General features: G+C 37.9%; 1 protein-coding gene across 1 annotated transcript in view; it reads right to left on the reverse strand.

Moving 5' to 3' along the window:
• Window positions 1-306: 306 nt before the first annotated feature.
• HEATR1 (HEAT repeat containing 1) overlaps window positions 307-24,245 on the reverse strand; it is a gene marked incomplete at both ends in the record, with an annotated part of 47,024 nt that continues 23,085 nt past the window's right edge. Inside the window, 23 exons of the mRNA XM_084253893.1 lie at window positions 307-395; window positions 1,423-1,531; window positions 2,987-3,145; window positions 3,934-4,088; window positions 4,574-4,742; window positions 4,827-4,931; window positions 5,078-5,212; window positions 5,374-5,532; window positions 6,753-6,903; window positions 7,793-8,082; window positions 9,912-10,052; window positions 10,839-10,962; window positions 11,070-11,116; window positions 13,645-13,805; window positions 15,292-15,418; window positions 16,114-16,344; window positions 18,362-18,490; window positions 20,042-20,163; window positions 20,269-20,387; window positions 21,029-21,172; window positions 21,284-21,387; window positions 22,435-22,566; window positions 22,829-23,071. Coding sequence (XP_084110019.1) covers window positions 307-395; window positions 1,423-1,531; window positions 2,987-3,145; window positions 3,934-4,088; window positions 4,574-4,742; window positions 4,827-4,931; window positions 5,078-5,212; window positions 5,374-5,532; window positions 6,753-6,903; window positions 7,793-8,082; window positions 9,912-10,052; window positions 10,839-10,962; window positions 11,070-11,116; window positions 13,645-13,805; window positions 15,292-15,418; window positions 16,114-16,344; window positions 18,362-18,490; window positions 20,042-20,163; window positions 20,269-20,387; window positions 21,029-21,172; window positions 21,284-21,387; window positions 22,435-22,566; window positions 22,829-23,071 — 3,345 coding nt within the window. The remainder of the gene's footprint in view (window positions 396-1,422; window positions 1,532-2,986; window positions 3,146-3,933; window positions 4,089-4,573; window positions 4,743-4,826; window positions 4,932-5,077; window positions 5,213-5,373; window positions 5,533-6,752; window positions 6,904-7,792; window positions 8,083-9,911; window positions 10,053-10,838; window positions 10,963-11,069; window positions 11,117-13,644; window positions 13,806-15,291; window positions 15,419-16,113; window positions 16,345-18,361; window positions 18,491-20,041; window positions 20,164-20,268; window positions 20,388-21,028; window positions 21,173-21,283; window positions 21,388-22,434; window positions 22,567-22,828; window positions 23,072-24,245) is intronic.

Raw genomic sequence — 24,245 nt, forward strand, 5'->3', positions numbered from 1 at the left:
GTGCTCAAAGTAAAACATGTCTGTACACTAACATCAGTTAGAAAGCATGACAGTAAATGTTTAAGCAAACACATCAGTCTGTATAAAAACTCCATGTATCATTTACTTTTTGCACTTCTATACAACTGGCAGGAGAGGCTTATGTAGGAGCACAAAACAGGTGGGAATTTTCTAAAGAAGTATTTAAATATCTGTGAGCAGTCCAAGTAGATGTTAAGGTACCAAAAGTAATATGGTACCAAACACCAAAAAATGTGAAAAATAAATGTGAACTCTGAACAGAGTATGAAATATCAAAACAAAATCTTAGAAGTAGCTCTGGAGTGGCTCTCCCAGGATAGTTTCCAGTTGCTGAATCGTCTTTTGGCACTGATGTTCTACTTCTTCACATTCATCTAAAAGAAAATCCAAAATTAAAATGAGTCAGTCTTCCTGCCTCTTTTCTCATTAGTCTAATCCATGTCTTTCATTCTCTGGCAGTTATTCAATCAAATGAACAAAATAGAACACTTCTTCCATATTCTTCCTTTCTGCCTTCATTTCCCTCCCTCTTACTGGCTGAGTTTTTGAAGCTGAGTTAGATGGAACCCCAAAACAGCAGCACCCAAATGAAAATTACAACTTTGTAACAATGCCACTCCTTTCAGCAGCTCACAGAATCCCCACTCCAGGACATAAGAAACAAAGCAGAGCATACTATTTTAGATAAGCAATGCATTACTAATATGAAAACATTAACTTGCTTCCATCACCCTTGCTTAATATGAACATGTCCCATTACTTCTGGGGCTGTGTAGTGCCACAGAACTTACCATGACATGCATCTAGACACTGTACAAATCCAGACCTAACCCTATTTCCATCTGGCACACCATCTGTTACCTTATAATATTTACTCCTTTTAAGTTTCTAGTTTCTTCCATTTTAAAACAGGGATGAGGCATACCCCTGTGGTGGGAATGAGAGAGCATTCAGGCAGGACACCCCACACAGAGTGCCAAATGCTGGTCTTTATCAACAGGTAGCTCTCCTGTTGCATCCTTCAAGGCACTAGACTTCGATACAATTAACCCTTCATCTCAGAACCAAAATATTCAATCATATATGAGGTAAATGGAAAATAGTATTATAGTCTGTTTTGTACCATCACAATAACCTCACAAGCATAAAGATAATAAAATTACACCATAACCAAGTTCTCAGGTGATCCTTGGGTGGTCACCTCTGAACACACCACCTCCATCTTACTCAAAATAGGAACTCAGCTTCCCATATTTGACATCTGAGGTTGGCAGCAGTGCACAGGACTGGTGCCAAGGCCTAGTAATAGAGGCCTAATAATCCAAAAGTTTGCATTATCATGGGATACATTTTTTTTAATAGGCTTTTACTGTAATTATTTCTTCATAGTTTGGGGATTACCTTCCATCAATTCAGCCAAGAAAGGAATGGATTCTGGTAGCAAAACTATATAATTCTCCTTTAGTTTTTCAGCCAGTGCTAACACAGTAATCAGAGCAGCAAATCGAACCTGAGAAGAATAAAAAGTAAACATGATTAAAAAAACAACAACAAACCTACTACAGGCATATAACGTTAAGATCTGTTTAACTTGAGACAAGCTCCAACTTTTTAAACATTTATTCAACTTTGATTTTAGAATAACAGTTTCTTTAGCAACTTGTAATCTGTTTATAATATGGGTACCCTTATAAACCAAGTGTTTTTCAAACTTGTTCCAGTACTGTATTTCACCTTTTTAAGTACTATTTTCCTTAAAATATAAAGTATGCAGGCAAACTCAAGCATGTCATCAAATGTAACTGCACTGCAGCTCATCAGCTCCCCAGGCTGAGTTCATGCCGAACTGGTCGTCGATCACCCCAGCCACAGTAGGCAGAGGATCCCCCTCAGAACCTTGACTGGTCATCACTAGAGTGTGTGAGGAGCCAGGGCACCTGCTTTCATCTCAGCACTGAATTAAAATATGTATTCATTGAGTCACAATGTCCTAGTTTTGGAAACAAAAAAATCAAGGTGTTTTTCATGAAGTGTTGTCTACAATAAAGAATGCCAGCAGTCGTTTTGGTAGTTAATGATCATTTTGAAACAAAAGTGCTATTAGTTCTCTTTCTGGTTCTGAATAAATTTTTAAAGAGTATTTGGACAGACCAAGGCCATGTTTCAAAAATTTTTACCTATAATCAATCATGATTTTCTTGATGATGTACATTGAAAATATAAAAGTAAGTTTAATGCTGCAACTTGTTTAAGAACCTACTTAACATTTGGGCAGGGTCATCAAAATAACCTCACTGTTCTTGTTACTTCCTAATGTTAATATTTCAACTAATCTATCAATATCAAAATAAATGAATAAATAAATAAATCTATCAACACAATTCTGCTTTGGTGTGTTTTTATCCACTGAGGTTCTAGTATGATCTGAGAAATAGGAGCTGGGGCTAGAACAGTTTGAAAACACTCACACTAAGATACGGACTATTGATTTCCATTCATCCTCCCCCATGTAAGTATACTTCTACCACCCCATTCACCTCTTGTTATACAACAAAATCCTAAGTCTAAAATATCCAATGGCATAATACTTCTCCTCTAACTCAAAGGTATTATTCTGTGGACAGAGCATTTATTTCTGGGAACATAATGCTATTTAAATGGTGCTTTAAAAACACAAGGAATTACCTTAAGTCTTTTTAAGATTTAAAAGCATTTAGAAGTCTTCTAGTGCTATGTCTAACACACTGTAGGGTAAGGGTATAGATTGCTATTATTTATAAATAGCCTATTAAGTAAAAACCAAATATGTTTCAGCTCAAACTTCTGTCTATGTCTAGTTCCAGAAGGCAAGCAATGCTCTCGGTCCCTGCTGGTTCACTGTGGTCCTATACCCATGACAGTTCCAAGGCTGTCCGGGCTACCCGTGAGAATGAGCACACCAGCCCTTCTGAATGCAGCTTCTAACCTTGGGAGAGGAGTCTCTTGTCTTGAGTAGAATCTGGTAGTTCAGTGGCTTCCAGAGCGAGTCATCTGCCATGGCCACTGAGAACTGTGCAATGCACGGGATCAGGTGCTTCGTCACCCGCTCCTGGAACTTCTCTTCTCCTCCAAGCCTGTTTTCCAGCTATTAAGAGTGTGCAAGAACTTTGAGCAACAGCTCTCACCTTTTCTTCATTTCACAAAATACCCAGTTTGTAAATATTTTACTATCCCCTTCATGACATCAGCAGACTCAAAAATCAGGTACTATTCTAATACTCTCTTTAGAACAAAGCACCAAATTTGGGAGGCTCCAGTGGACTCTCATAGCCCTTGAGCCTCATCCCTTCCCATCTAGCAGAACATCTTCCAGAGGGTGGCCAAGGTCTGAAACATTGTCAAGAAATCCAGTTTTAAAAAGTTAAAATTTTAGGGCCTCCCCGGTGGCACAGCAGTTGAGCGCTGGGTTGTGAAGCTGCCCTCAGCCTCCAGCACAGGTTCAATCCCCGGTTGCTCCCCGGCAACCGAAGGAGGGTCCCACATGGCGTGCAGACCTCTCCTGCCGCCCGCTGCTCCCCTTAGCAATGTACTTCGGTCCTTCTGCCTGCTCTGCTCCCCGACTGGCTCTGGTGAATTCTCTCACCCTCCCGCACTTCTGACTGTACCCAGTGCTTGTATAAATAATAAATCTTTTAAAAAAAAAGTTAAAATTTTAACCACTAAGCTTATATGTCAAAGGGAATTCAAAGGTAAGCTAAAACTCAGTGTATGCCACATGAAGATGTCATAGCCACAAAAAGTGGTAATTCAGAAGGAAAAGGCTCCAGGTGAAAAAAGCCCAACAAAGTATTATTTTAGTAGATAGAAAACCTGTAGAAATTTAACAGTGATGGCCTCCTCATCTTTTACCAAAAGATAGTTCTATTTGGTTACCTGATCCACCAGGGGCATCATCAGAGCTTCTGCTCGCTCTTTACTTACAAAATGCTGGGTATCAAAAAGGAAGATTTTATACAAACAGTTCAAAATAAACTCTAATAGCAAGCAGCACTTTTCAGGGTCATTTTCAGAGTCAAAAAATGCTTCATCTGTAGATAAGGGAAGAAATGAGAAAATGAATTTCACGATTAAATTTCCACTGCTTAAACACTATTAAAAGACCCATAATCAAAACTTTTTAAATGATGCAGAAGTAATTATCAGAATGAAGACAGAATGCAAATAAAATGAATGCTCTGTCTGGTAAGTGATTCCTTTTTTTAGAGTTAAGATTGTTCAGGGTTAAGATTGCTTAGTTTGACAAGTTAAATCACCAGCTGCCAATCTTAAAGTTTTAAAGTTACTTCCAATAATGTACAGTAATCCCTGTTTACTTTATTCTTTCTTCCAAGTGAGTCAATGAATTAATAACATGCCATCGTGCTAAAACATTTCAATGCCTAGCAACTGACTGTAAGGTAAAAAATTCATTCTCCTTAGCCCCAAGAGCCATCAAAATCTTGCTTGTACTTATTGTACCTTGTGCAAGGCACATGGGGAAACGGTGTCGACTGAACTGGCGTCAGCTACTAACCTGTTTTGGAGATGTTCACCTGGTTCAAGGTATCAGCAAAAGGCTTCACTAAGTGGCCAGCAAAGAGACTAAAAAGCCCTTTCAGTTTTTCAGCAATGCAATCCGCCAAGTTGTAAAATGTCAGCAGTCTGTCCTTTGGGGCATCTTCTGTTTTAGCCCAATCAAACAGCTAAAAAGATAAAGTATATTAGTTTCTTTTACATATCTTGCAACTTACATACCTGAGGACAAAGGAGATAGGAAGAAAGCATACCTTGAAGAACAGGGGTCTGAATGTGACTTCAGAAAGTTTTACAACCATGGCTACTAGACAATCAATGATACAATTTTCTGTTTTTCTAACTTCGTCCAGATCATTCTGAAAATAGAAGAGCTGATTTATTAGCCAGAATACTGACATCTAGGTCTAAATGATTTTGACAGGTCCAACAGGTTATACAGTTAGATTTTTCTGATTCTTAAACAGGTTAACTTTAGGATTTGGGGGAGTGGCCTTAAGCTTACCTCAGAGTGCTGTGCTCGGAAGTCCAGGGCTTCCAAGAAAAATACGGTTAGCTGAGACTGATGGGAGGTGAGCTCTTCCTTCTTCATTACTCCAATGTGTTCTCGTAAGATGCTCATAAATGGACCCATGTGATTCTACCAGTAACACAGCAAAGAGATATGCCAATTTTTATTATCCCTGGAGTTCAACAATGCATTTATAAAGGGATTAAATAACCATATTCTTCTTTCAATGAAAATGTAATTTCAGTACCACACCTCCCTTCTCCAAAGTCTAATCCCCAAGTTGATCTAACCTTCCAGTTCTTCTCAATCTGTTTGTATGTTTTGTTGATGGCTGGCAGTAAGACTCGGGGTGAGAGCTTGGTAGCCAGTGTGTTCTTAACAGACATGAGACGGACATTAGCCTGGGAAGCAGAACCCATTTCACTGGTGATTTTCTCCAAATGAATCACCTAGAGGAATGTAAAAACAGTGATCAAGGTCATTGTGAGTACTCACCGGGAACATCTACACACTTAGAGTCATAGTGATGATGTGAGAAGTCAGTCCAATTGCTAGTGACTGGTAAAGAGCTCAGTGCATTTTAGTTCTAAATGCAGTTCCTTTTAAGTCAACCCTGAATGTCTGTAGATAAAAAAGGGCTGACACCTCTTTTTCAACTAGGAGTCAAGGATATAAATAAATGGTACAAGGCAAATGAACAAAGAGTTATCTGACTAATGATTTTCTTAGAGAACAGGAATCCAGGGACCAGGAGAAGAGTCCAGACCTCCCTGGCTAACAACCCAGATGCAGAGATCCCTTTCTGTAAGAAGGCTACTTTGATGCTCTGGCTGAAGAGTGTGTGACTTGGTTAAATCATTTGCATCATATCAGTTAAAGTTTCAAATCTCACAAATGGCATATAATTAGTATAATAGAACAGGGAATGTCATCTTTGGGCATTTTCAAAAACAAATGTCACTTGCCCATTAGCCTGTTTCTAAGTAAACACTGAACTGTAATACAGGAATTCTGCTTTCAAAGACAACCTAGGATTAAGAAACCTTTTACACTAGAATCAAAGTCTACAGAAAGTACTAAAAGGCAGCTTCCGTAGCCTAACTCCAAAGATGTCACAGCAGAAGAAAATCAATAAATACATTCTGCAAAGTGAAGAGAGAGCCTCAAGACAAAGTGATACCCATATCAATGTCACAATTAAGCAGGAGAGACAGTAGAAAAGAAAAAGACACGCATTTAATTACAACAAGGACATCAGAAATAATTTTCCTGGCAACAGAAACTAAAATCTTAAAGAACAAGGCGTCCCTGGTGGCGCAAGGGGTTAAGATGCAACCTATGAAGCTGTCTGCAGCCACTGCTGCACAAGTCCAATCCCCGGGCAGGGAGCTACCCACGTGGTGCAGCAGACCTCTCCTGTCTCACCTTCTGCTCCCCTCAGCAGTGTACTTCAGTCAATCTGCCTGTTCTGCTCCCCACTCTGTCTCTGGTGAATCCTCTCACCCCACCGCCCCACACAAACACCTCTGGCCTGTAACCCAGGACTTGTATGCATAAAATAAATAAATCTTTAAAAAAAAAATCTTAAAAAACAAATAAAATCATTACATTTATAATCTCCCCCTTTCCTAGCCATCCCAAATAGTACCTCATGGTCACTGTGGCTCACCTGGCACAGAACACCTTCCAGGTAGGGACTGATGAAGTGGGGAAGAGTCTCAACAACCTTCTGCAGGGCCGCCAATGCACTGAGCAGATAGACCTCGCCTGAGACCAGCTCACTGGTGTTTTTCATTATTTTCAACAATGCTGGCATCAGGCTAGAAATGAAAAACAAGAATGGAGAATGGACTAGAAGTCATTATGAAAAAAACCCAGACCTCTGTTACATCACACATAGCCTACAAAACAATATCTAGACATTTTGTGTCTTAAGAAATCACCCAATGCCATTAGTGCTGACTATAGTCATTTTGAAAAATAACAATGTTTTTCAATTTAACATTTGTTGTGTCAGGCACTGTGCAGAAAGTCTTCTATTCATTGCCCGACAGGAATCCCATGAAGAGGTACTTGTCTTGGTAGCCTGCCCACAGTTGCACAATTAATAAGTGAATGCCAGAACAAAGGGGAGCACGCAGGGTGTTTGACTTCTGAATGTGGGGTAGCATGAGGCAGCTTTTGCCCAATTGGATGGACCCCCTAAAGGAACGTTATATATTACTTCCCAGTCAGTACTGGTCAAAGGGGAGTAAACAATAAACTCCACAAAGATAAAAAAAAGTGTGTTTTCCAGTTTAAAGGAAAGATCATTTCTTTAATAAATCTAATTTTATGTAACTTGTATTAGAGGCAAAAAAAAAAGTGATGGGCCTCCCTGGTGGCGCAACGGGTTAAGATGTAGCCTATGGGGCTGTCCACAGCCACTGCAGCACGAGTTTAGATCCCCAGCCAGGGAGGAGACCCACATGGCGCAGCAGACCTCTTCTGTCTCACCTGCTGCTCCCCTCAGCAGTATATTTCAGTCAGTCTGCCTGTTCTGTTCCCTGCTCTGTCTCTATTGAATCCTCACCCCCCACACGTCTGGCCTGTACCCCAGTTCTTGTATGTATAAATAAATAAATCTTTTTTAAAAAAGTCACTAAAGTATTACCTTTCCATTTATACTACAACCCCCCTGCAATTATTCCTGTTCCAGGTCCAGCGTACCTGGGGAGCTGAGGAATGGCCAGTGCTTCCAGGGTAGAGGCTACCTCTGCTACACACAGCAGGGCACTTCCCAGCACATTCTTCTCCTCCTTTGCTTGCGGAGCAATCAGTTTCACTGCAGTGTTCAGCACTGGGACAAAAGACTCTGGATGCTCTGCACCAAAATTCTTGCATAAAAGCTTTAGGGTATACAAAGCCGTCTGTCTGTTTATTGCTTGTTCTTCTAATGCCTTTTTTTTATGTTGCACAATGACCAGAAGAACTGGAACCAGTTTTAGGAAATGGAAAACCTAGAAGAAAGGCAAAATTCCCAAATAATTAAAACCACCAAAAAAATAATACTAATCCACTTTTCCCGTCTTTACTGCTTGTGACAGTCTCCATGGAAATCAGACCAAGAGGTCACATCATTATACACAAGTGACTGTTTTCCACTTGCTTTATTTACCACTAAGTAAATGTATGTGCTTGTGACCAATTTTTTTCTTTACAATTTGGAGTAAAACAGGATAAGAATGATTCTTACATTAAGGCAACATGTGGCCCACGTTAAACAAGAATTCCATCAGGCTAAAATTCCATTTTAAGAGTACTTAGAAAGAAAACATCCCATTTATAACTACATAAAAAAAAATTTAAGATACCCAAGAATAATTTAATCAAGGAAGTGAAAGACTAGTATACTAAAAACTAGAAGATATTACTGAAAGAAACGGAAGACACAAATAAAAAGGTTATTCTATACTCATTGCCTGCAACAACTAGTAATTGGTAGGCTCACCACACTCAATGTAATCTGCAGATTCAATGCAATCTGTCAAAATTCAAATAACATTTTTCACAGCAGTAGAAACAATAATCCTTTGTATAGAACCATGAAAGACCCCCAAAAGCCAAAATAAACTTGAGAGAGAACAAAGTTAGAGGCACCACACTCTCAAATTTCAAACTATATCACAAAGCTATGGTAATCAAAATTGTATACAGTATTGATTAAAAAAGATATAGAGGGCCTCCCTGGTGGCGCACGGATTAAATCACAGCCCTATCAAGCTATTGCCAGCCTCTGCAGCACGAGTTTCATCACTGTCCCCAGTGGGCAAGGGAGCAACCCACATGGCACAGCAGACCTCTCCTGACTCGCCCACTGCTCCCCTCAGCAGTATATTTCAGTCAGTCTGCCTGTTCTGTTCCCCGCTCTGTCTCTGGTGAAACCTCTCACACCCCACACCACTGGCCTACTCCCCAGTTCTTGTATGCATAAATAAAATATTTAAAAAAAAAAAGATACAGAGATCATTGGACAGAATGGAGAGTCCACAAATAAACCTAGGCATTATGGTTAATATATTTTTTTTACACAGGAGCCAAGAGTATACAATGGAGAAAGGACAGTCTCTTCAACTTAGTTAATGGTGTTAGGAAAACTGGATAGACACATGCAAAAGAATGAAAACGAACGCACTATCTTACACCATCCACAAAAATTAACTCAAAATGGGCTGAAAACTTGAATGATACCTGAAACTTTTAAAATCCTAGGGAAAAAAACAGATGGTAAGCTCCTTGCTGTCACTTTTTGTAAGTGATCATTTCACAATACAGACAAATATCAGATCATTTTTTGAAATCTGATACTAATACAAAGTTTATTTTAATTATATCTTAAAATAAAAAGAAATTCATACAAAAAAAAAAAAAAAGCTCTTATAAAAGCAGTTTTAAAATACATCACTGCGGGCCTCCCCAGGGGCACAGTGGGTTGAGCGCAGTTGTGAAGCTGTCTTGCAGCCTCTGCTGCACAGGTTCAATTCCCGGCCGGCCAGGGAGATATCCACATGGCACGGCAGACCTCGCCTGCCTCACCCGCTGCTCCCCTCAGCAGTGTCTTCGGTCCATCTGCCTGTTCTGTTCCCCGCTGGCTCTGGTGAATTCTCTCACCCTCCCACACCTCTGGCCTGTACCCCAGTTCTTGTATAAATAAATAAACCTTTAAAAAAAATACATCACTGTATTAGATTCAGGTAATACACTTAGTTAAATTTTAACACTGGAGAAACTTAAGGGAGTTGAATGGCACTTTCTGATGAAGCGAAAAGGTCTGGCAGTCCTCACTTACAATTTTCTTCTTCCAGGATATATTCTGTTGTAGCTTGTTATTCAGAAGATCCAATGCTTTACGGCGAACAGATGGCAGTGGGTTATCCAGGAGTCCTCTGATCACAGGAATGAAGGTCTCTGTGGGCAGCAAGGCATTGACCTATACAGCAATTTTTCATTTAACACAAGTATATAAATAAAGACATAAATTAAAATAAGGGAAGACAAACTCAGTTTTTCAATTCATTGCATACCTTCTAAGTGCCAAGGATTTTCACATTTAATTTCTACGCTAACCTTGCAGGTAGCCAATACTAACCATACTTATGGGAAAACAAAAACAAAACCCAAACAACAGGGCCTCCCTGGTGGCCCAAGCGGTTAAGACACAACCTATGAAGCTATCTGCAGCCTCTGCAGCACAAGTTCGATCCCCGGCCAGAGAGCTACCCACATGGTACAGCAGACCTCTCCTGACTTGCCCACTGCTCACCCCCCACACCTCTGGCCTGTATCCCAGTTCTTATATACATAAATAAATAAATCTTTTAAAAAACAAACAAACAAACAACAGCAAGTGAACTGGTTGTTTGTAGCAAGTGTAATGGTTAAGTAATTTCACTAGATTTTAAGTAGTGATTCTATGTCAAGGTCAGGAATATTTCTAACATACCACATACTAATGAATGGGTTTTTTCCTTTATTACACTTGAATAAAATGGAATGTTAGGTAGTATTTCATGACAACATTTAAAACATTGTATTTACCGAGCCACATGTTCTTGTTTTTGGCAAGGATTCATTCCTAGCCATCAGACTTTTATTCCCAAGAAAAATTTGAACATTTATTTACTTATAAATTTATTCTTACATTAAAGCTTTGTTAAATAATTTCATGACATAAAAATGGCAGCAAAACAACAGATGGGGAGAAATGAAAACCTACCTTATCTAGCAAGTCATAAGCTTTACTAAGGAGAGCTCGCCAAAACTTGACAGTTAGTTTGTCTGCATTTTTCTCCATGGACTGTGCTACAGCATTAATATAGTTAAGAACCATTTCTAACAACCTACAACATAAGAGACTCATATGAGTTTCATACACAATTCTTTCAGGGTTTTTAAACAAAGTTTTCAATTACTTTCAGAGAAAAGGGGAACAGATAAAGGAACTTACTTCTGTTCAAGGCCCTTTAAAGCCTGAGGACCACCACTTTCAACTACCTAAATTTTAAAAAAGAAGGCATCATTAGGATAGTATGGAAGCTGGTTAACAACCATTTGAAACAGGCCCAATGAAGGTCATCCCAGACTATTCAACTCAGACTTCCCACAGTGACTGTTTTCAGACATTAATATTTCATTATGTTCCAATCACCCCCATCATACTCTAGTAACTATTTCTCAACAAAGACTCAAAAAACTACATCACACTATCAAAATTCATTTCATGAAATGTTAACCTTTTGTTAGTTCATCTTTAATTTCAGATGTTAAATATTATAGATTCTGCTACAGTCATCTAAGTACTGCTCCTTAATCCCATTCTCTACCCCCATCCCAATGTCCCCAAACTTGAATCTAATGTTAAATTTATCAGAGTACAAATCCATCAACACTTCCGATAATACTGTATTTTTGAGATTTATCTACGGTGACTTAAGTTGTTCAAATTCATTCATTTTAACTGTATACAGTATTTATATATACTGCAACTTATGCTAAAGAACAATTTTTCTTGTCTCCTTGCACATCTGGATATTTTTGTAGATCATGTACCTAAGAAAGGGAATCGCTAAATCACATAACTTCAACTTGATTGGATACTGCCAAGCGCTTTCTAAAGTGGTTGTACCAACTCACACTAGCCATGACTTTGTATATAAATAACTGGCCCTATAACTTTGCCATTTTTTGAGATTAACAGTTTTAAGTTTTTTGGTGATTTGGTGGATGACCAAATGGCGTATTGTTTAAACTGCATTTTCCTTCTTCCTAGAGAGGATGTTTTGTTGTATATTATTTGAGCATTTGTGATTCTTTATTAGTCAGTTCATATTTTGCCAGCTTTTCAAATGGAAATTGATGCTTTTTGATTTTGCACAGCAATATTCTCCTCTTAGTCTGTGACTTGATTCTTTTCATTTGTTTATGGTGGCTTTTCTGAACTTAGATTTTCCAATAATTCTCTATCCTCTGATCACATAATGTTCCCTTTAACTTTCTTCTACAAGTTCTTAAGTGTTCCCTTATACAATGAAGTCTTTAAATCTATCTAAATTATCTTCTGTATATAGTGGGAGACAGCCTTTTTTCCCCACATCAAAAACAAATTGTGCCAGTTCTAGTTCTTGGACAGTTCTCTTACCCCACTATTTCATAATGCCACCTGGTGCATACTACTTCCTACATGCACATGGGTGTATGGAAGGTGACAGCTTCAGTAACACTGATCAATTGGACTGCTCTGACCTTGGCAAGCATACATGACACACAGGGTATTTACACTGACCTCTATTATTAGCTCTGTAATTATTAGCTCTGCAAATCTGTTAATCTTTTGCTGATTCTGATCTTTATTTTTTTCCCCGATCTTCATTTCTTTTGCTGGACATATAATATGATAGAGTGTATCTTTGTTTCACCTTTAACAGGAGCACAGTAATGTCTCATCAAGAAGTGGGATGTAAATTGAGGTTTCTGATATACAGCTTTATCAGGCTATCCATCTTGCATTGCCTAGAGGACTTTTTTCTTAGAATCATGAGTAAGTATTGACTTCATTATTTTTCTGTAAGTATTTCAGTGATCATCTGGTTTTCCCTCTTAACCTGTTCATGCCTTGTAATAAACAGATAAACAGTAGGTCTCCTAATGTCAGAGCATTCTTATACTCCTGGTCATGAACATGGTCTTTCTCTCTCATTTTTTCTTATTTCTCATTGTGGTTCTGTATTTCCCTTTTTCTCACCGCTTAAAACTTAATACACAAACAGGTGCACACATCATACTTATAGAGCTCACTACAGTGAGATGAAGAAAGAGCACATTATTAACACCTCAGAATCCCTTCTCTAACTGACCCTCATTATTACCCTTTCTCCCCAGCTCCAAAAGACCATTGGTACTTTTAAAACCATAGATTTGGTTTTGTCCCTTTTTGGACTTTCTATAACTGTAGAATGCATTCCTTTGTGTCTATCTCCTTTCTTTCAATACGTGTATGTTACTCATAAGATGGCTATGTTTTGCTGAGGTTCGCCCATGTCTATGGCCTTTACTTCTTTGTTGAGAGACACCTGTCTCGTAAATAGTTCTGGGCTACCACAATGTCATCATGAACATTCTTGTAGCTGTCTTTTGGTACATTCACACATTTCTACTGAATACACACCACCTGAGAATGCAATTATGAGTCACAGGATTTATATACACACAACCTTAGCAGACCAGGTATTCATGGTGAATTGCACTATTTTTTTGGCTTTACATTTAAAGGCAAGCCTCCTGTTTCCATGAGATATTTTCCAAGCTATTTTTACCATTTTATAATAGCTACATTAGAGGGGCCTCCCCTAGTGGCGCAGCGGTTAAGCGCTGGGCTGCGAGGCTGCCCGCAGCCTCTGCAGCGCTGGTTTGTTCCCCAGCCACCAGCAAGGGTCCCACAAAAAAAACAAAAACAAAAACAAAAACAAACAGCTATATTAGAAAAAGTAATTATTTTATCATAAGCACATTTAAAGAAACATCACCTTTCTGATAAAATTATCGGAAGCCAGGAGTTGAGACATGAAGGACACTGACAAAAATTTAAAATGCCGCAGCTGCTTGCTAGTGTGAGTGTCTATATTAAAAATCTGTAGCATTTCTTTTTGTGATTCACTCTTATTAGATACTGCTCTGGGAACGGTTTCTGAAAAAGAGCAACAATACAGTGAGCTCGCTTATCTTCAACCTGAATCTTTAATATAGATATATATATAAAACAAGGATTGATAAACAGGATACAATTTTCAGACAAAGTTGTTAATCTATTACACCCAGTTGCTCGCCTTCTAAATTAGTAGAAAATGTGAATTCATTCACCAAGAAAGTATCCAACAGCCCTGAAAAGATAGTAGGGCTAAAACAAACAAAAAAAGCAAAGACAGGCAAATGAAAGCAAACAAATTATAAAAGGAGTCTTTAAATGTTGGCCCCCCCATAACCAATTTCTGAAGCCTCAGAAGCATTTACTTGGTGATCCATTATAAACTGAAGGAAAGTCATCTCTAGCCTTCAACATTTAATTCTAAAAGTTTAAAGATGTGTGTCCTAAAACTCTGTAGAATCCTTTATTCTCAAGTATCTAAAATGAAAGGCACTGTGGCAGTGATCGGGAATCCATGGTGGGCTACTTAAAAATGACAGTCTTAGAGGGCCTCCCCTGGTGGCGCAGGCAGTTGAAGCTGCCTGCAGCCTCTGCAGCGCCGGTTTGATCCCGGCCGGCCAGCAAGGGTCCCACATGGCACTGCAGAACCTCTCCTGTCTCGCTCACTGCTCCCCTCAGCAGTGTACTTCGTCAGTCTGCCTGTTCTGCTCCCTGCTCTGTCTCTGATGAATTCTTTCACTTTCCCGTGCATCTGGTCTGTACCCCGGTTCTTGTATAAATAAATAAATCTTTTAAAAAAAACAAAACAAAACATGACAATCTTAGAGAGTGACTCAAAATGAAGACGTCTTACTTAAACAAGTCACCACGTAAGTTCTCCAGGGACTTTCCTGGTCTATTCTTGACACACCTAAGTCAACTATAGAATGAGACAAGTCACTACTTGGCCAAACAGGGAAAAACAGGGCAAACAGCTGATCACACACAAAACAGTCCCAGTGGAGCTTTGAGTACCTTCTTTATAATGCACTTTGCTCTGCCAGGCAGAGAACTAAAAACATTCAACACATCAACCCTTTATCAAGCCAGTCTCACTGGTACTACAACTGATGGAATTACCTTCAAGACTCCCATATATGGTAATATTTAATATTTATTTACTATTGCTATTTTTTTCTTCTTGTAAATGTCTTCAGATATTTCAACAAGAAGCTAAGAGATAGCTAATAAGGTCCTGCTAACCTGCTGTTATTTTACCACAATTCATTTTAGACAGTTTCAATATTCCATAACAACACACTAGCACAGGCACAGAGGTATAAAAGTAAATGTCTGAGGAATGCAAATAGAAGTCCTACTTACTATTTCCTGTAAGGATTTGAGAAGGCTCGTAATCATGTATTCAAATTAAAAATTATTTTATCAAATTCTTCTAAAGAAGTACTATGGGTTCTCAGGATAATTTGCACTGTCCTCTGCTTCTCTTGAGTTTTCAGACCAAACAATAATTAACATGACTTATCTTTACCTTCTTTTTCCTCTGGCAGCTTTATTAAGTACTGGAGGATATTCATTAAGCTCTGTATCTGATGCTGGACACTAAATTCACAACAGACTGAAATCCAAAATTCAGTGTCTGCCTCTAAAATAGCATCCTATATAGAGAAGTGAAATAGGTTAAGAAAACTGTAGCTATAAAATTTATATTAGTTAGTAAACATAAATAAGGGAAATGTTTTTAAAATATTTCTTAGCACACAGCCATTACAGAGTACGGTCATATGTGTTACCAGATGAATGACAGCGCCCATATAAAAAAGCAATGAATAAGAATTATGAAGGCAAAATTCCAGAGTAATTTGCATAATGATAGCTCCCTATCTAAGAAGTCATTTAAAAATAGTGCTGGACCTGTAAGTTCTACCTTCATCTCTCCTAACAGGGCTCTTCAAAAATATCACCCACAACTTACTGATTTCAATGACACTGACACTTTTCCCTTTCCCCATGAAATACCTTCAAAACCACTTTCAAGATACAGTTTAATTACTTCAGTCAGATACTCTATAGGGCTTAAAAAGAATCATGCAGCCTGGTACCAGACCTGTTTTTCAGAAAAATTAAATTATTCTCAGGAGATGTTTTGTGGCTACCAAGGATATTCAGAGTGCCACAGGATCTGAAACCAATTCTAAAGAATGTCTGTAACATCTTTAAAACCAGTCTGAGCCAACACTGCTAAATTACACACATCAAGTACCACTATTCTCATGTTTAAATTGGCAAATATCACTAAGCCTGTGTGAAACATCACTATTTTCCTTCTGATTGCCCCACTCTATATTCTGACCTTTTCTCCATAGGCAGCCACCAGCACTGTTTTAGTGACGTATTGTTCAAAAAGTAAGATGAGTAGAACCCAGAGGAATCTTTCTGCACCAAGCGTATCAACAAGTTGAGTAAGGATGGGCAGGCGTCTGTGCTCCGGAACATGTGGCAGTGCATCCACAAACACATTAACGATTTTTACCACGATTTCCTCCACGTTTCTTGTGACTTCCACAGAATCTCCACCATCAGACTGCAGAACAGCAAGTGGTGATAGTAAGTAGGTGCAAACCCGTACTCCATCACACAAGCTTTAAGTGGACATGAAAAGGCCTTCAGATGTGCCCCAAAAAAGTTGCTAAAAGAATTTGAACCACCAGAGCCTTCCTGGTGGTGCAGGCAGTTGAGTGAAGCGCTGTGAGACTGTCTGCAGCCTCTGCAGTGCCGGTTCGATCCCCGGCGGCCTCAGAGCAATCCACATGGCGAGCAGACCTCTCCTGTCTCACCGGCTGCTCCCCTCAGCAGTGTATTTTGTCAGTCTGCCTGTTCTGTTCCCCACTCTGTCTCTGGTGAATCCTCTTACCCTCCCCCACATCTAGCCTGTACCCCAGTTCTTGTATAAATAAATCTTTAAAAAAATAAAAATAAAAATAATTTGAACCACCAAAGGCCCATTGCAATTATTCAACAAGCATATATTAAGTCTTAGGTGACATCTGACCCTGAGGGGAATACAAAGGATAGGAAGTAAGTCCTGCTTCAAAGGAGATGCATAATCTTATGGAATAAAATGCACATGAAAAGACAACAACAGCAGGCACTAAATGGCAGATGCCAAATACGTGGCATGGACAGCCATCTAGGAGGCTGCACAAATCAAGCTGGCTTTGTGTCGTGCCTCAAGAAGAAAGGGTATCATCTAGATAAGCAGAACACAGAAGAAGCCAACAACTTTGTCACTTCAGAATAAAGTAACAGCAACAAATCATTGTACACTAGTACTGCACTAGAAATAGAGATGCTAAGAGAAAGAAAGAATGAATACAGCTGACCCTTGAACAATGGAGATGTTAGTGTCATTAACCTGAATCCAGTAGAAAATTCACATGTAACTTCTGACTGCCCCCAAACTTAACTACAGTCATCCCTTGGTCTCCATGGGGCGGCTGGTTTCAGAACAGCCCCTCCTGATGCCCCGTAGATTTGGACACCAAAATATGTAGATGCTCAAACCCGTTAGTCAGTTCTCTGTATCCACAGGCTGCATATCTGTGCATTCACCCGACCAACATACCAGGTTGGCTGAGTCCATGAACACAGAACCTGCAGACAGGGAGAACCAACTTTATTTAATGAAAATAAAAACTAAACTATAATTGAACACCCCGCCCAGCACAAAGCCGTAAGTAAAATACCACGATACTCAAGGGTCAATTGTGCTTGAGTGATTAAACCAGTGTCTTCTTTGTACTTCTAACTTGTCTCAACTTGGCTCTCCACTAAATCAATCTATATGACACTCTCCACACACTGTGCACACTGCTACACCAGGCCTTCTATCATGCTATTGACAATGCAGCCATTTCACTGATGAAATCCTATCCTCTTTCATACAGTAAAATTCTATTTCTTATACAGTTTTGTGGTCATCCTGACCTATATGAACTTTTCTCAATTCTGGACTCTCCAGTGTTTTTCTATTCTACTGGTATAAATCCCATTAATGCATGGTCATTTTTCTTGCTACAAATGTTCCCTGTACTTGCCAAACTGTTGGACACAGAAAGCACCAATCCAGTATCAAGACTGCAAGGAGATGCTGAGCATGGTCACCCCTGGCATGGACAATAACATGAGAAAAGACATTAAACTGTGCTTGTGTGAGGAGGAGGGGATTTAAACAGAAAACTCAAGTAGATGACCAAGTGCTTTCAAATTCAGAGCTTGGTAAATATTTGTTGAACTGCAAATTAACAAATTTGCTGCAGTACCTCTAAACCTTCCTATCTTCCTCAACATACATAAGGGCGCTATATTGCAGTTCTACCCTTCAGCAACAGCAGAGCCAGTAATGTGTTTATTCATGTTCTCGCAAAAGACATTGTTCCCATGATTACCTCTTCATTTCATCGTTCTAAAATTTAAGAGGCACAAATACTGGAGCATTTCAGAAAGACCTTAACTGTCACTTATTTACTACGACATGAATTTAATACTATGTAAAAATTTCTAAGTAACAAATACTAGTGACAATAATATAGAGAGCTTACCTGAATAAGTGCTGGAATAACCATTTTCACTGTCTTGTTAATTACTTGAAAACTGTAAGTATCATCTAGACGCATCACACTGGCTCCCATAAATGTAAAAATAGACATAATATTGTGTAGAACTTTATCCTGAAAGAAAACAAATCTTTCAATACTTTCTACATTAAACACATCAAATGTCAATTATTCATTATAACTCAGCAATAAAAAGAAAAATAATGTAAATATGGGCAAAGGACAAATAGTCAATAAACACAAGAAAAGATGTTACCATGCATTAGAAAAATGCAAATTCAACACAAAGTATCACTTCACACCCACTAGGGCAGCTACAATGAAAAAAAAAAGACAGATAAAAACAATTATCAATAGGGATATGGGAAAATTAGAACCCTCATCCACTGTTGGTGGCTGTAAAATGGTACAAACACTTTGGAAAATAAGCTGGTAGTTTCTCAGAAAGTTAAAGATTAAAAAAAAAGTTAAAGATAAAGCTAGTATTGACCCATAAATTTCATTTCTAGATATATAACAAAGAGAACTGAAAACTAAGAAAACTAAAACTTCATATGTGAATGTGTCTCATAAAATTCATAACAGCCAAAAAGTAGAAACAAATGTCCATTCACTGATGAGCAGATTAAAAAAAAAAAAACCAAAAAAAAAAACCAATGGAATACTATTCACAGAAAGAATACCAATTCAAGTTCCAAAATAGATGAACCTTGAAAACATTATGCTAAGTGAAAGAAATTATACACAAAAAAGGCCACATTATTTGATTTCTTTTATAGGAAATGTTCAGAGTAAGTGAATCCTTGGAGGCAGAAAGTGACTGGTGGTGGCCAGCGGTGTGGATGGCAGCTATAGAGGCAATGGGGAATGACTGCTAATGAGCTTGGGTTCTTTGTGGGATGACAAAATGTTTTGAAAGTACATAATGGTGATGCTTACACTACTTTGTGAATTTACTGAAACCTCAGAATTTCATGGTACATGAACCATATTTCAATAAAAACAACATAAACACTATCATTGTTTCTTAGTTATTTCTGGATTATCAACCTCTTTGAGAGCTACTGACCACACACACACATAATCTTGCACTTAATTTTAGTAGATTAAATGACCCCTCCCCCCTAAAGCTCATGGACAACCTCTCATCTCTGACCTAAATCCCTAATATGAAAATAGTTTTAATCTCTTCAAATATCTCTAAGAGATACATTTTCATAAGGGTCATGATTTCTTTAATGAAGGTAGTTTTCCAATCAAATTAATTTTCTTAAATTCACTGGCTGAAAGCTATTTAAGGATTATCTGAGGATCCATGGGATAGTTGTTTTTTTCAAATAACACTACCACTTACTGGATAGTTAACATTTGTGCCAGGCACTACATTGAAAGCTGACCATAAATTACCCAATTGCATTCTTATAATAACCCTACAAAAGATTACTATTATTTCTACTTCACAAAAAAAGGGAAACCAAAGTTTAGCAAGATCAAACAGCCTGTGTTGTCCTAGCTCTCAATAAGCAGGCCTGAAGAGTCCCAGCATCCAAAGGTTCCAAAGTCCACTGAATCAAATACTGAAATCAAACAAGCAAGTTCCTGTGTATTTCCATAACAGAAAAAAAAAAAAAAAAAATGCTAGAGACTTAAACCATTAATACTTACAGGAAATATCCCAGCAACAGTACCCAAAAGTAAAAGGGCATGGTGATGGGTCTGAGGCATCTCTGAAACACGGATGCACTGAACTATCAATTCTACATTGAACTTCTCCTCATCTAGAACATCTAATGGTGAAAAAAAAAAAAATATTGCTCAGTCTCTCGGTGATAGGTACATTCTTACTCAAAGTAGATAATTCTTCTAATCTTTTCTCCCAACAAAGTATATACCTTTTGGTATTTTGCCACCATCTGGTGAGAGTTTTTGGCAGATGTTGAGTAAACAACTCAGAATTAATTGTTTGGTATATTCCATATTTCCCTGCTCTGGTGGCAAAGGCTCTAAACATCTTCAGGACCCCCAGTTGGGAAATGATAGGAAATGAAGAATTGAGTAATTTCAGTGATGCACAAATCATCATTGTCCAGAACATACATAAGGAAAAACAAAAATATTAACATTAAATATAACATCCATAAACATGATATAACAATCCTAATTCTATTTTTTTTTTTTTCTTCACCTAGGCAGGTGTTCATCTCTCCTCTCTATTGCATTTTCCATTAACCAGTATGTAATCTTGGAGAAACCCTGAGAATTACCTTTCTTCTCAGATGAAAGTACTCATCCACAATTAAATAGCATACCCTTTAGCTATCTATCCAGTCATTCTTACCTAAAAAATAATGTGGGTATCACACTACATCTTTAAATACAATTAATGAAACCCCAGGGACATGATATTTTAAAATTAAGAAAGAATGTAAGCTGGCAGGTAAGTTGGTCATTCACTACCTAATACAAGGATGAAGGTTAGTTTGGGACAATGGGCACCTAAAAAAATCCTTTTAATCTATTATAGTGTTTAACTAGCTTTATTTTACAGACTAGTTAAACAAAAGAATATGTTAAAGGTACTGTTAAGTAATATATTATGGGCAAGAATTCGAATCCTGTTGTCTCAATAGATATTAAAGCAAGTATCATTACCTTGATAGCAGACTAAAAAGAGTTGGTATCAGTATCTGAGGATTTTTGAGTTTCTTTTTGTGCTGTAGCAATTCTAGGATGAGGGTTACTCTTTGCCAGTAAGAACCTCCAACTTCCTGAACAGATTCCAGATCTTGTGATTTTCTGGGAGACAGGTAAGACACAAAGTTGGAAGAGCAAACACGATTAATGTTGAATAAAAATGATTATACCAAATTGATGGGTATCAAAAATGTTCCCAATAAATTCTCTTACTTCTGTTGCATTTTCTGCCTTCTTGTTTGCTGGATTGTGCCTAAGGACTTAGTTTTATCTGGTGGCTCCAGTTCTATTCTGACTTGTTCCGCATTAACAGAAATCTGAAATATGAAGCATGACTGATGATATAAATCCATGGGATAAAATTAGAGTTGTGTTAAGAGATACAATAAAAGTATTTGTGCCCACTTTACACCTTCTTATGCCTCTAGTGCACAACCTAATTCCCAATGGTACACTGCTGACCATTTCCTATATATTTCTGGGGGGAGATTTTCCATATACACAAGCAGGAATGTATTACACACATTGTTCTGTCCATTAATTTGTTTTACTTGAAGTATCTTAAAAGTCTAATTATATACATTAAAATTTTGAGAACTGCTATGTCTGGATATGAGGACATCACCATATTATTATGTGAACATGCTTTCCTAAAAAACACAAGTAAAATCACAAAATAACTAAGTGAATACTCCAGTGTACAGCTAGTTTTCCATATACATATAAACCAATGAGCAAATTCTCAATTCCATCATATATATGTAATTTAATACCTATTTAAATTAAGACTAGAGCCTCCCTGGTGATGCAAGGGGTTCAGTCTCAAAGTAATCAAGCTACCTGGCAGCCACTGCAGTATGAGTTCGATCTCCACCCAGGGAGCTAACCCACATAGTGCAGCAGACCTCTCCTGTCTCACCCTCTGCTTCCCTCAGCAGTATATTTCAGTCAATCCACCTGTTCTGCTTCCCACTCTGTCTCTGGTGAATCCTCTCACTCCCCATCCCCTGACCCCTCTAGCCTACACCCCAGCTCTTATATGCATAAATTAAATAAATCTTAAAGTTGAATAATCTGTTACCCAGTTGAACAATGAGTTGACACACATTTATATTTCTTTCATAAAACAGTCTGTAGATACCACCTAATATGACCAAACTAACATACACATTCTTCCTAGCTAAAATAATAAATATTTCATAATATAAAAATAATGGTGATGATTTATCATTTTGATTTTGGACCTCTCTATGGCCTTTTCTATGATTCTGGTTAATGGTAACATCTGACTTTCTAAAACCACTATAACATGGAGGCTATTTAAACATGTTGTTTAGAAGACAGCAAATTATAGTGCCACTTACCCCTTTAAACACACTACTAATAGTCTGGACACAATGTGAATTTTTACAGTTCACTAATAAGTCAAACAACATGCACAAAAGCTTCTGCTGAACTTTTTCATCCGATATAGCTGCAAAAAAGGGCTTTGTAATCTAGGAGGCAAAAAAAAAGTAAATTGAGCTCAATGAACAAATCTGGACTCAAATCTTTATATCACTGTTTCAATATAAAATTCTACCCCAAATTATGTTATTTAAAATGCAATTATTTTTAATGACCTATGTACATTGTTTTGTGAAATGGGTGAAATATAGCATATTCCTTTAAAACATAGCCATTGTACTTTATTTATCTTTACTAAGTAAAACAATACAAGTTTTGAATATGCTTTAGTTCCTGAAAGAAGTCACTGACCTTTTCGAGGGCTGTGATCTGAATGGCTGGCATTCCTGCATGAAGTTCCTTTGTTGTATGCACAGCTTTTATAAAGAGATCTAGACTCTTGGGGTCTTTATGTAAAAGAGAAGCTGAATATTCATTATATTTTCCCAGAATAAGTTGCAAAACAATGGCCTCATCTTTCAGGACAGCTGTGGGCTCCTGCTGGATCTTTTCTAGTAGTTGTTCAGCCATAGGCAATAGCTGAGAAAGCACCATCTAGAGTGTGGAAAATTTATTAATAAATACAATCTATAGTGATAATTATTTTTGATTGCTTTACAGACATCCAAAGGTATCAATGCTGGAAGACTGGGAGCTTAGCCTGGAGAAAATCCCAATAATGCTGACCTTTTGGACATGAGTAATGGCTATTAATCCAATCATGGCACACAAGCCTACCCACTCTGATAATTTTGTCTGTGATGATCAAAAGCTCCAAACCATTCAGAAATGATTAATCTGAATGTTCCAAAACTTTCTGAAAACAGCAAACACTAATTATGTTTTAAACTATAACAACAAATTTTACTTTTCCCCAACAATGTTTTCAACTTAGTGTTAACATGATATTAATTCAAATTATTTACACAGCATTTTTAATGACTAAACCAGGAACTAGCAAATCTTAGCTTATGGGCCAAATCTACAACACCATCTGTTTTTGTAAATTTTGATTACTAAAACACAGTCATGTACATTCATTTACATATGATCTACAGCTGCTTTTGCAATATGACAGAGCTGAGTAGCTGCGACAGAATGCAGGGCCCACAAAGCCTAAAATATTTACTATCTGGCCCTTTACAGACTAAGATTGTCAATTACTACTTTGAACTATACCAGGGATGACACAGAGTTGACAAATATCATCTGCTTGTTCACATTAGGAAAATGTAACCAAAAGTTCTCCATTTTACCCGTTCTAGTTCACCAGATTGCACTAAGTTCAAGGCCTGTACAGTACACAGGATTTTTTGAACAGAGGAACTTTTCTCTACTGACCAGCAAGTACTATCACATAAATAAAATTTTCATGATTTCTTTTTTTTTTTTTTTGGTATCACAGGATTCCCTAGCAATATAATTTTCTAGGTTTTTCCCCTAGAATAATGTACTATCATGAATGTTTATAACCTCTTATGGACAACAGATTAGACAAAAAGCAACAGTTTTTCTAGTAGTGGTTTTCTAAGTTATTTTAAAATTCATTTAAAATCAAGTTAATTTGGGCTCCCTGGTGGCCTAGGGGTTAAGTCTCAGCTCCACGACGCTGCAAAGGCCTATACTGAAGGCCTGAGTCCGATCCCATGGGGAGCTAACCCACATGGTTCAGCAGACATCTCCTATTTGCCAGCTGCTCTCCCTAGCAGTATGTTTTAATAGATCTGGC

The sequence above is a fragment of the Talpa europaea genome (genome assembly GCF_964194135.1).
Source record: "Talpa europaea genome assembly, chromosome: 14".
Lineage (NCBI taxonomy): Eukaryota > Metazoa > Chordata > Mammalia > Eulipotyphla > Talpidae > Talpa > Talpa europaea.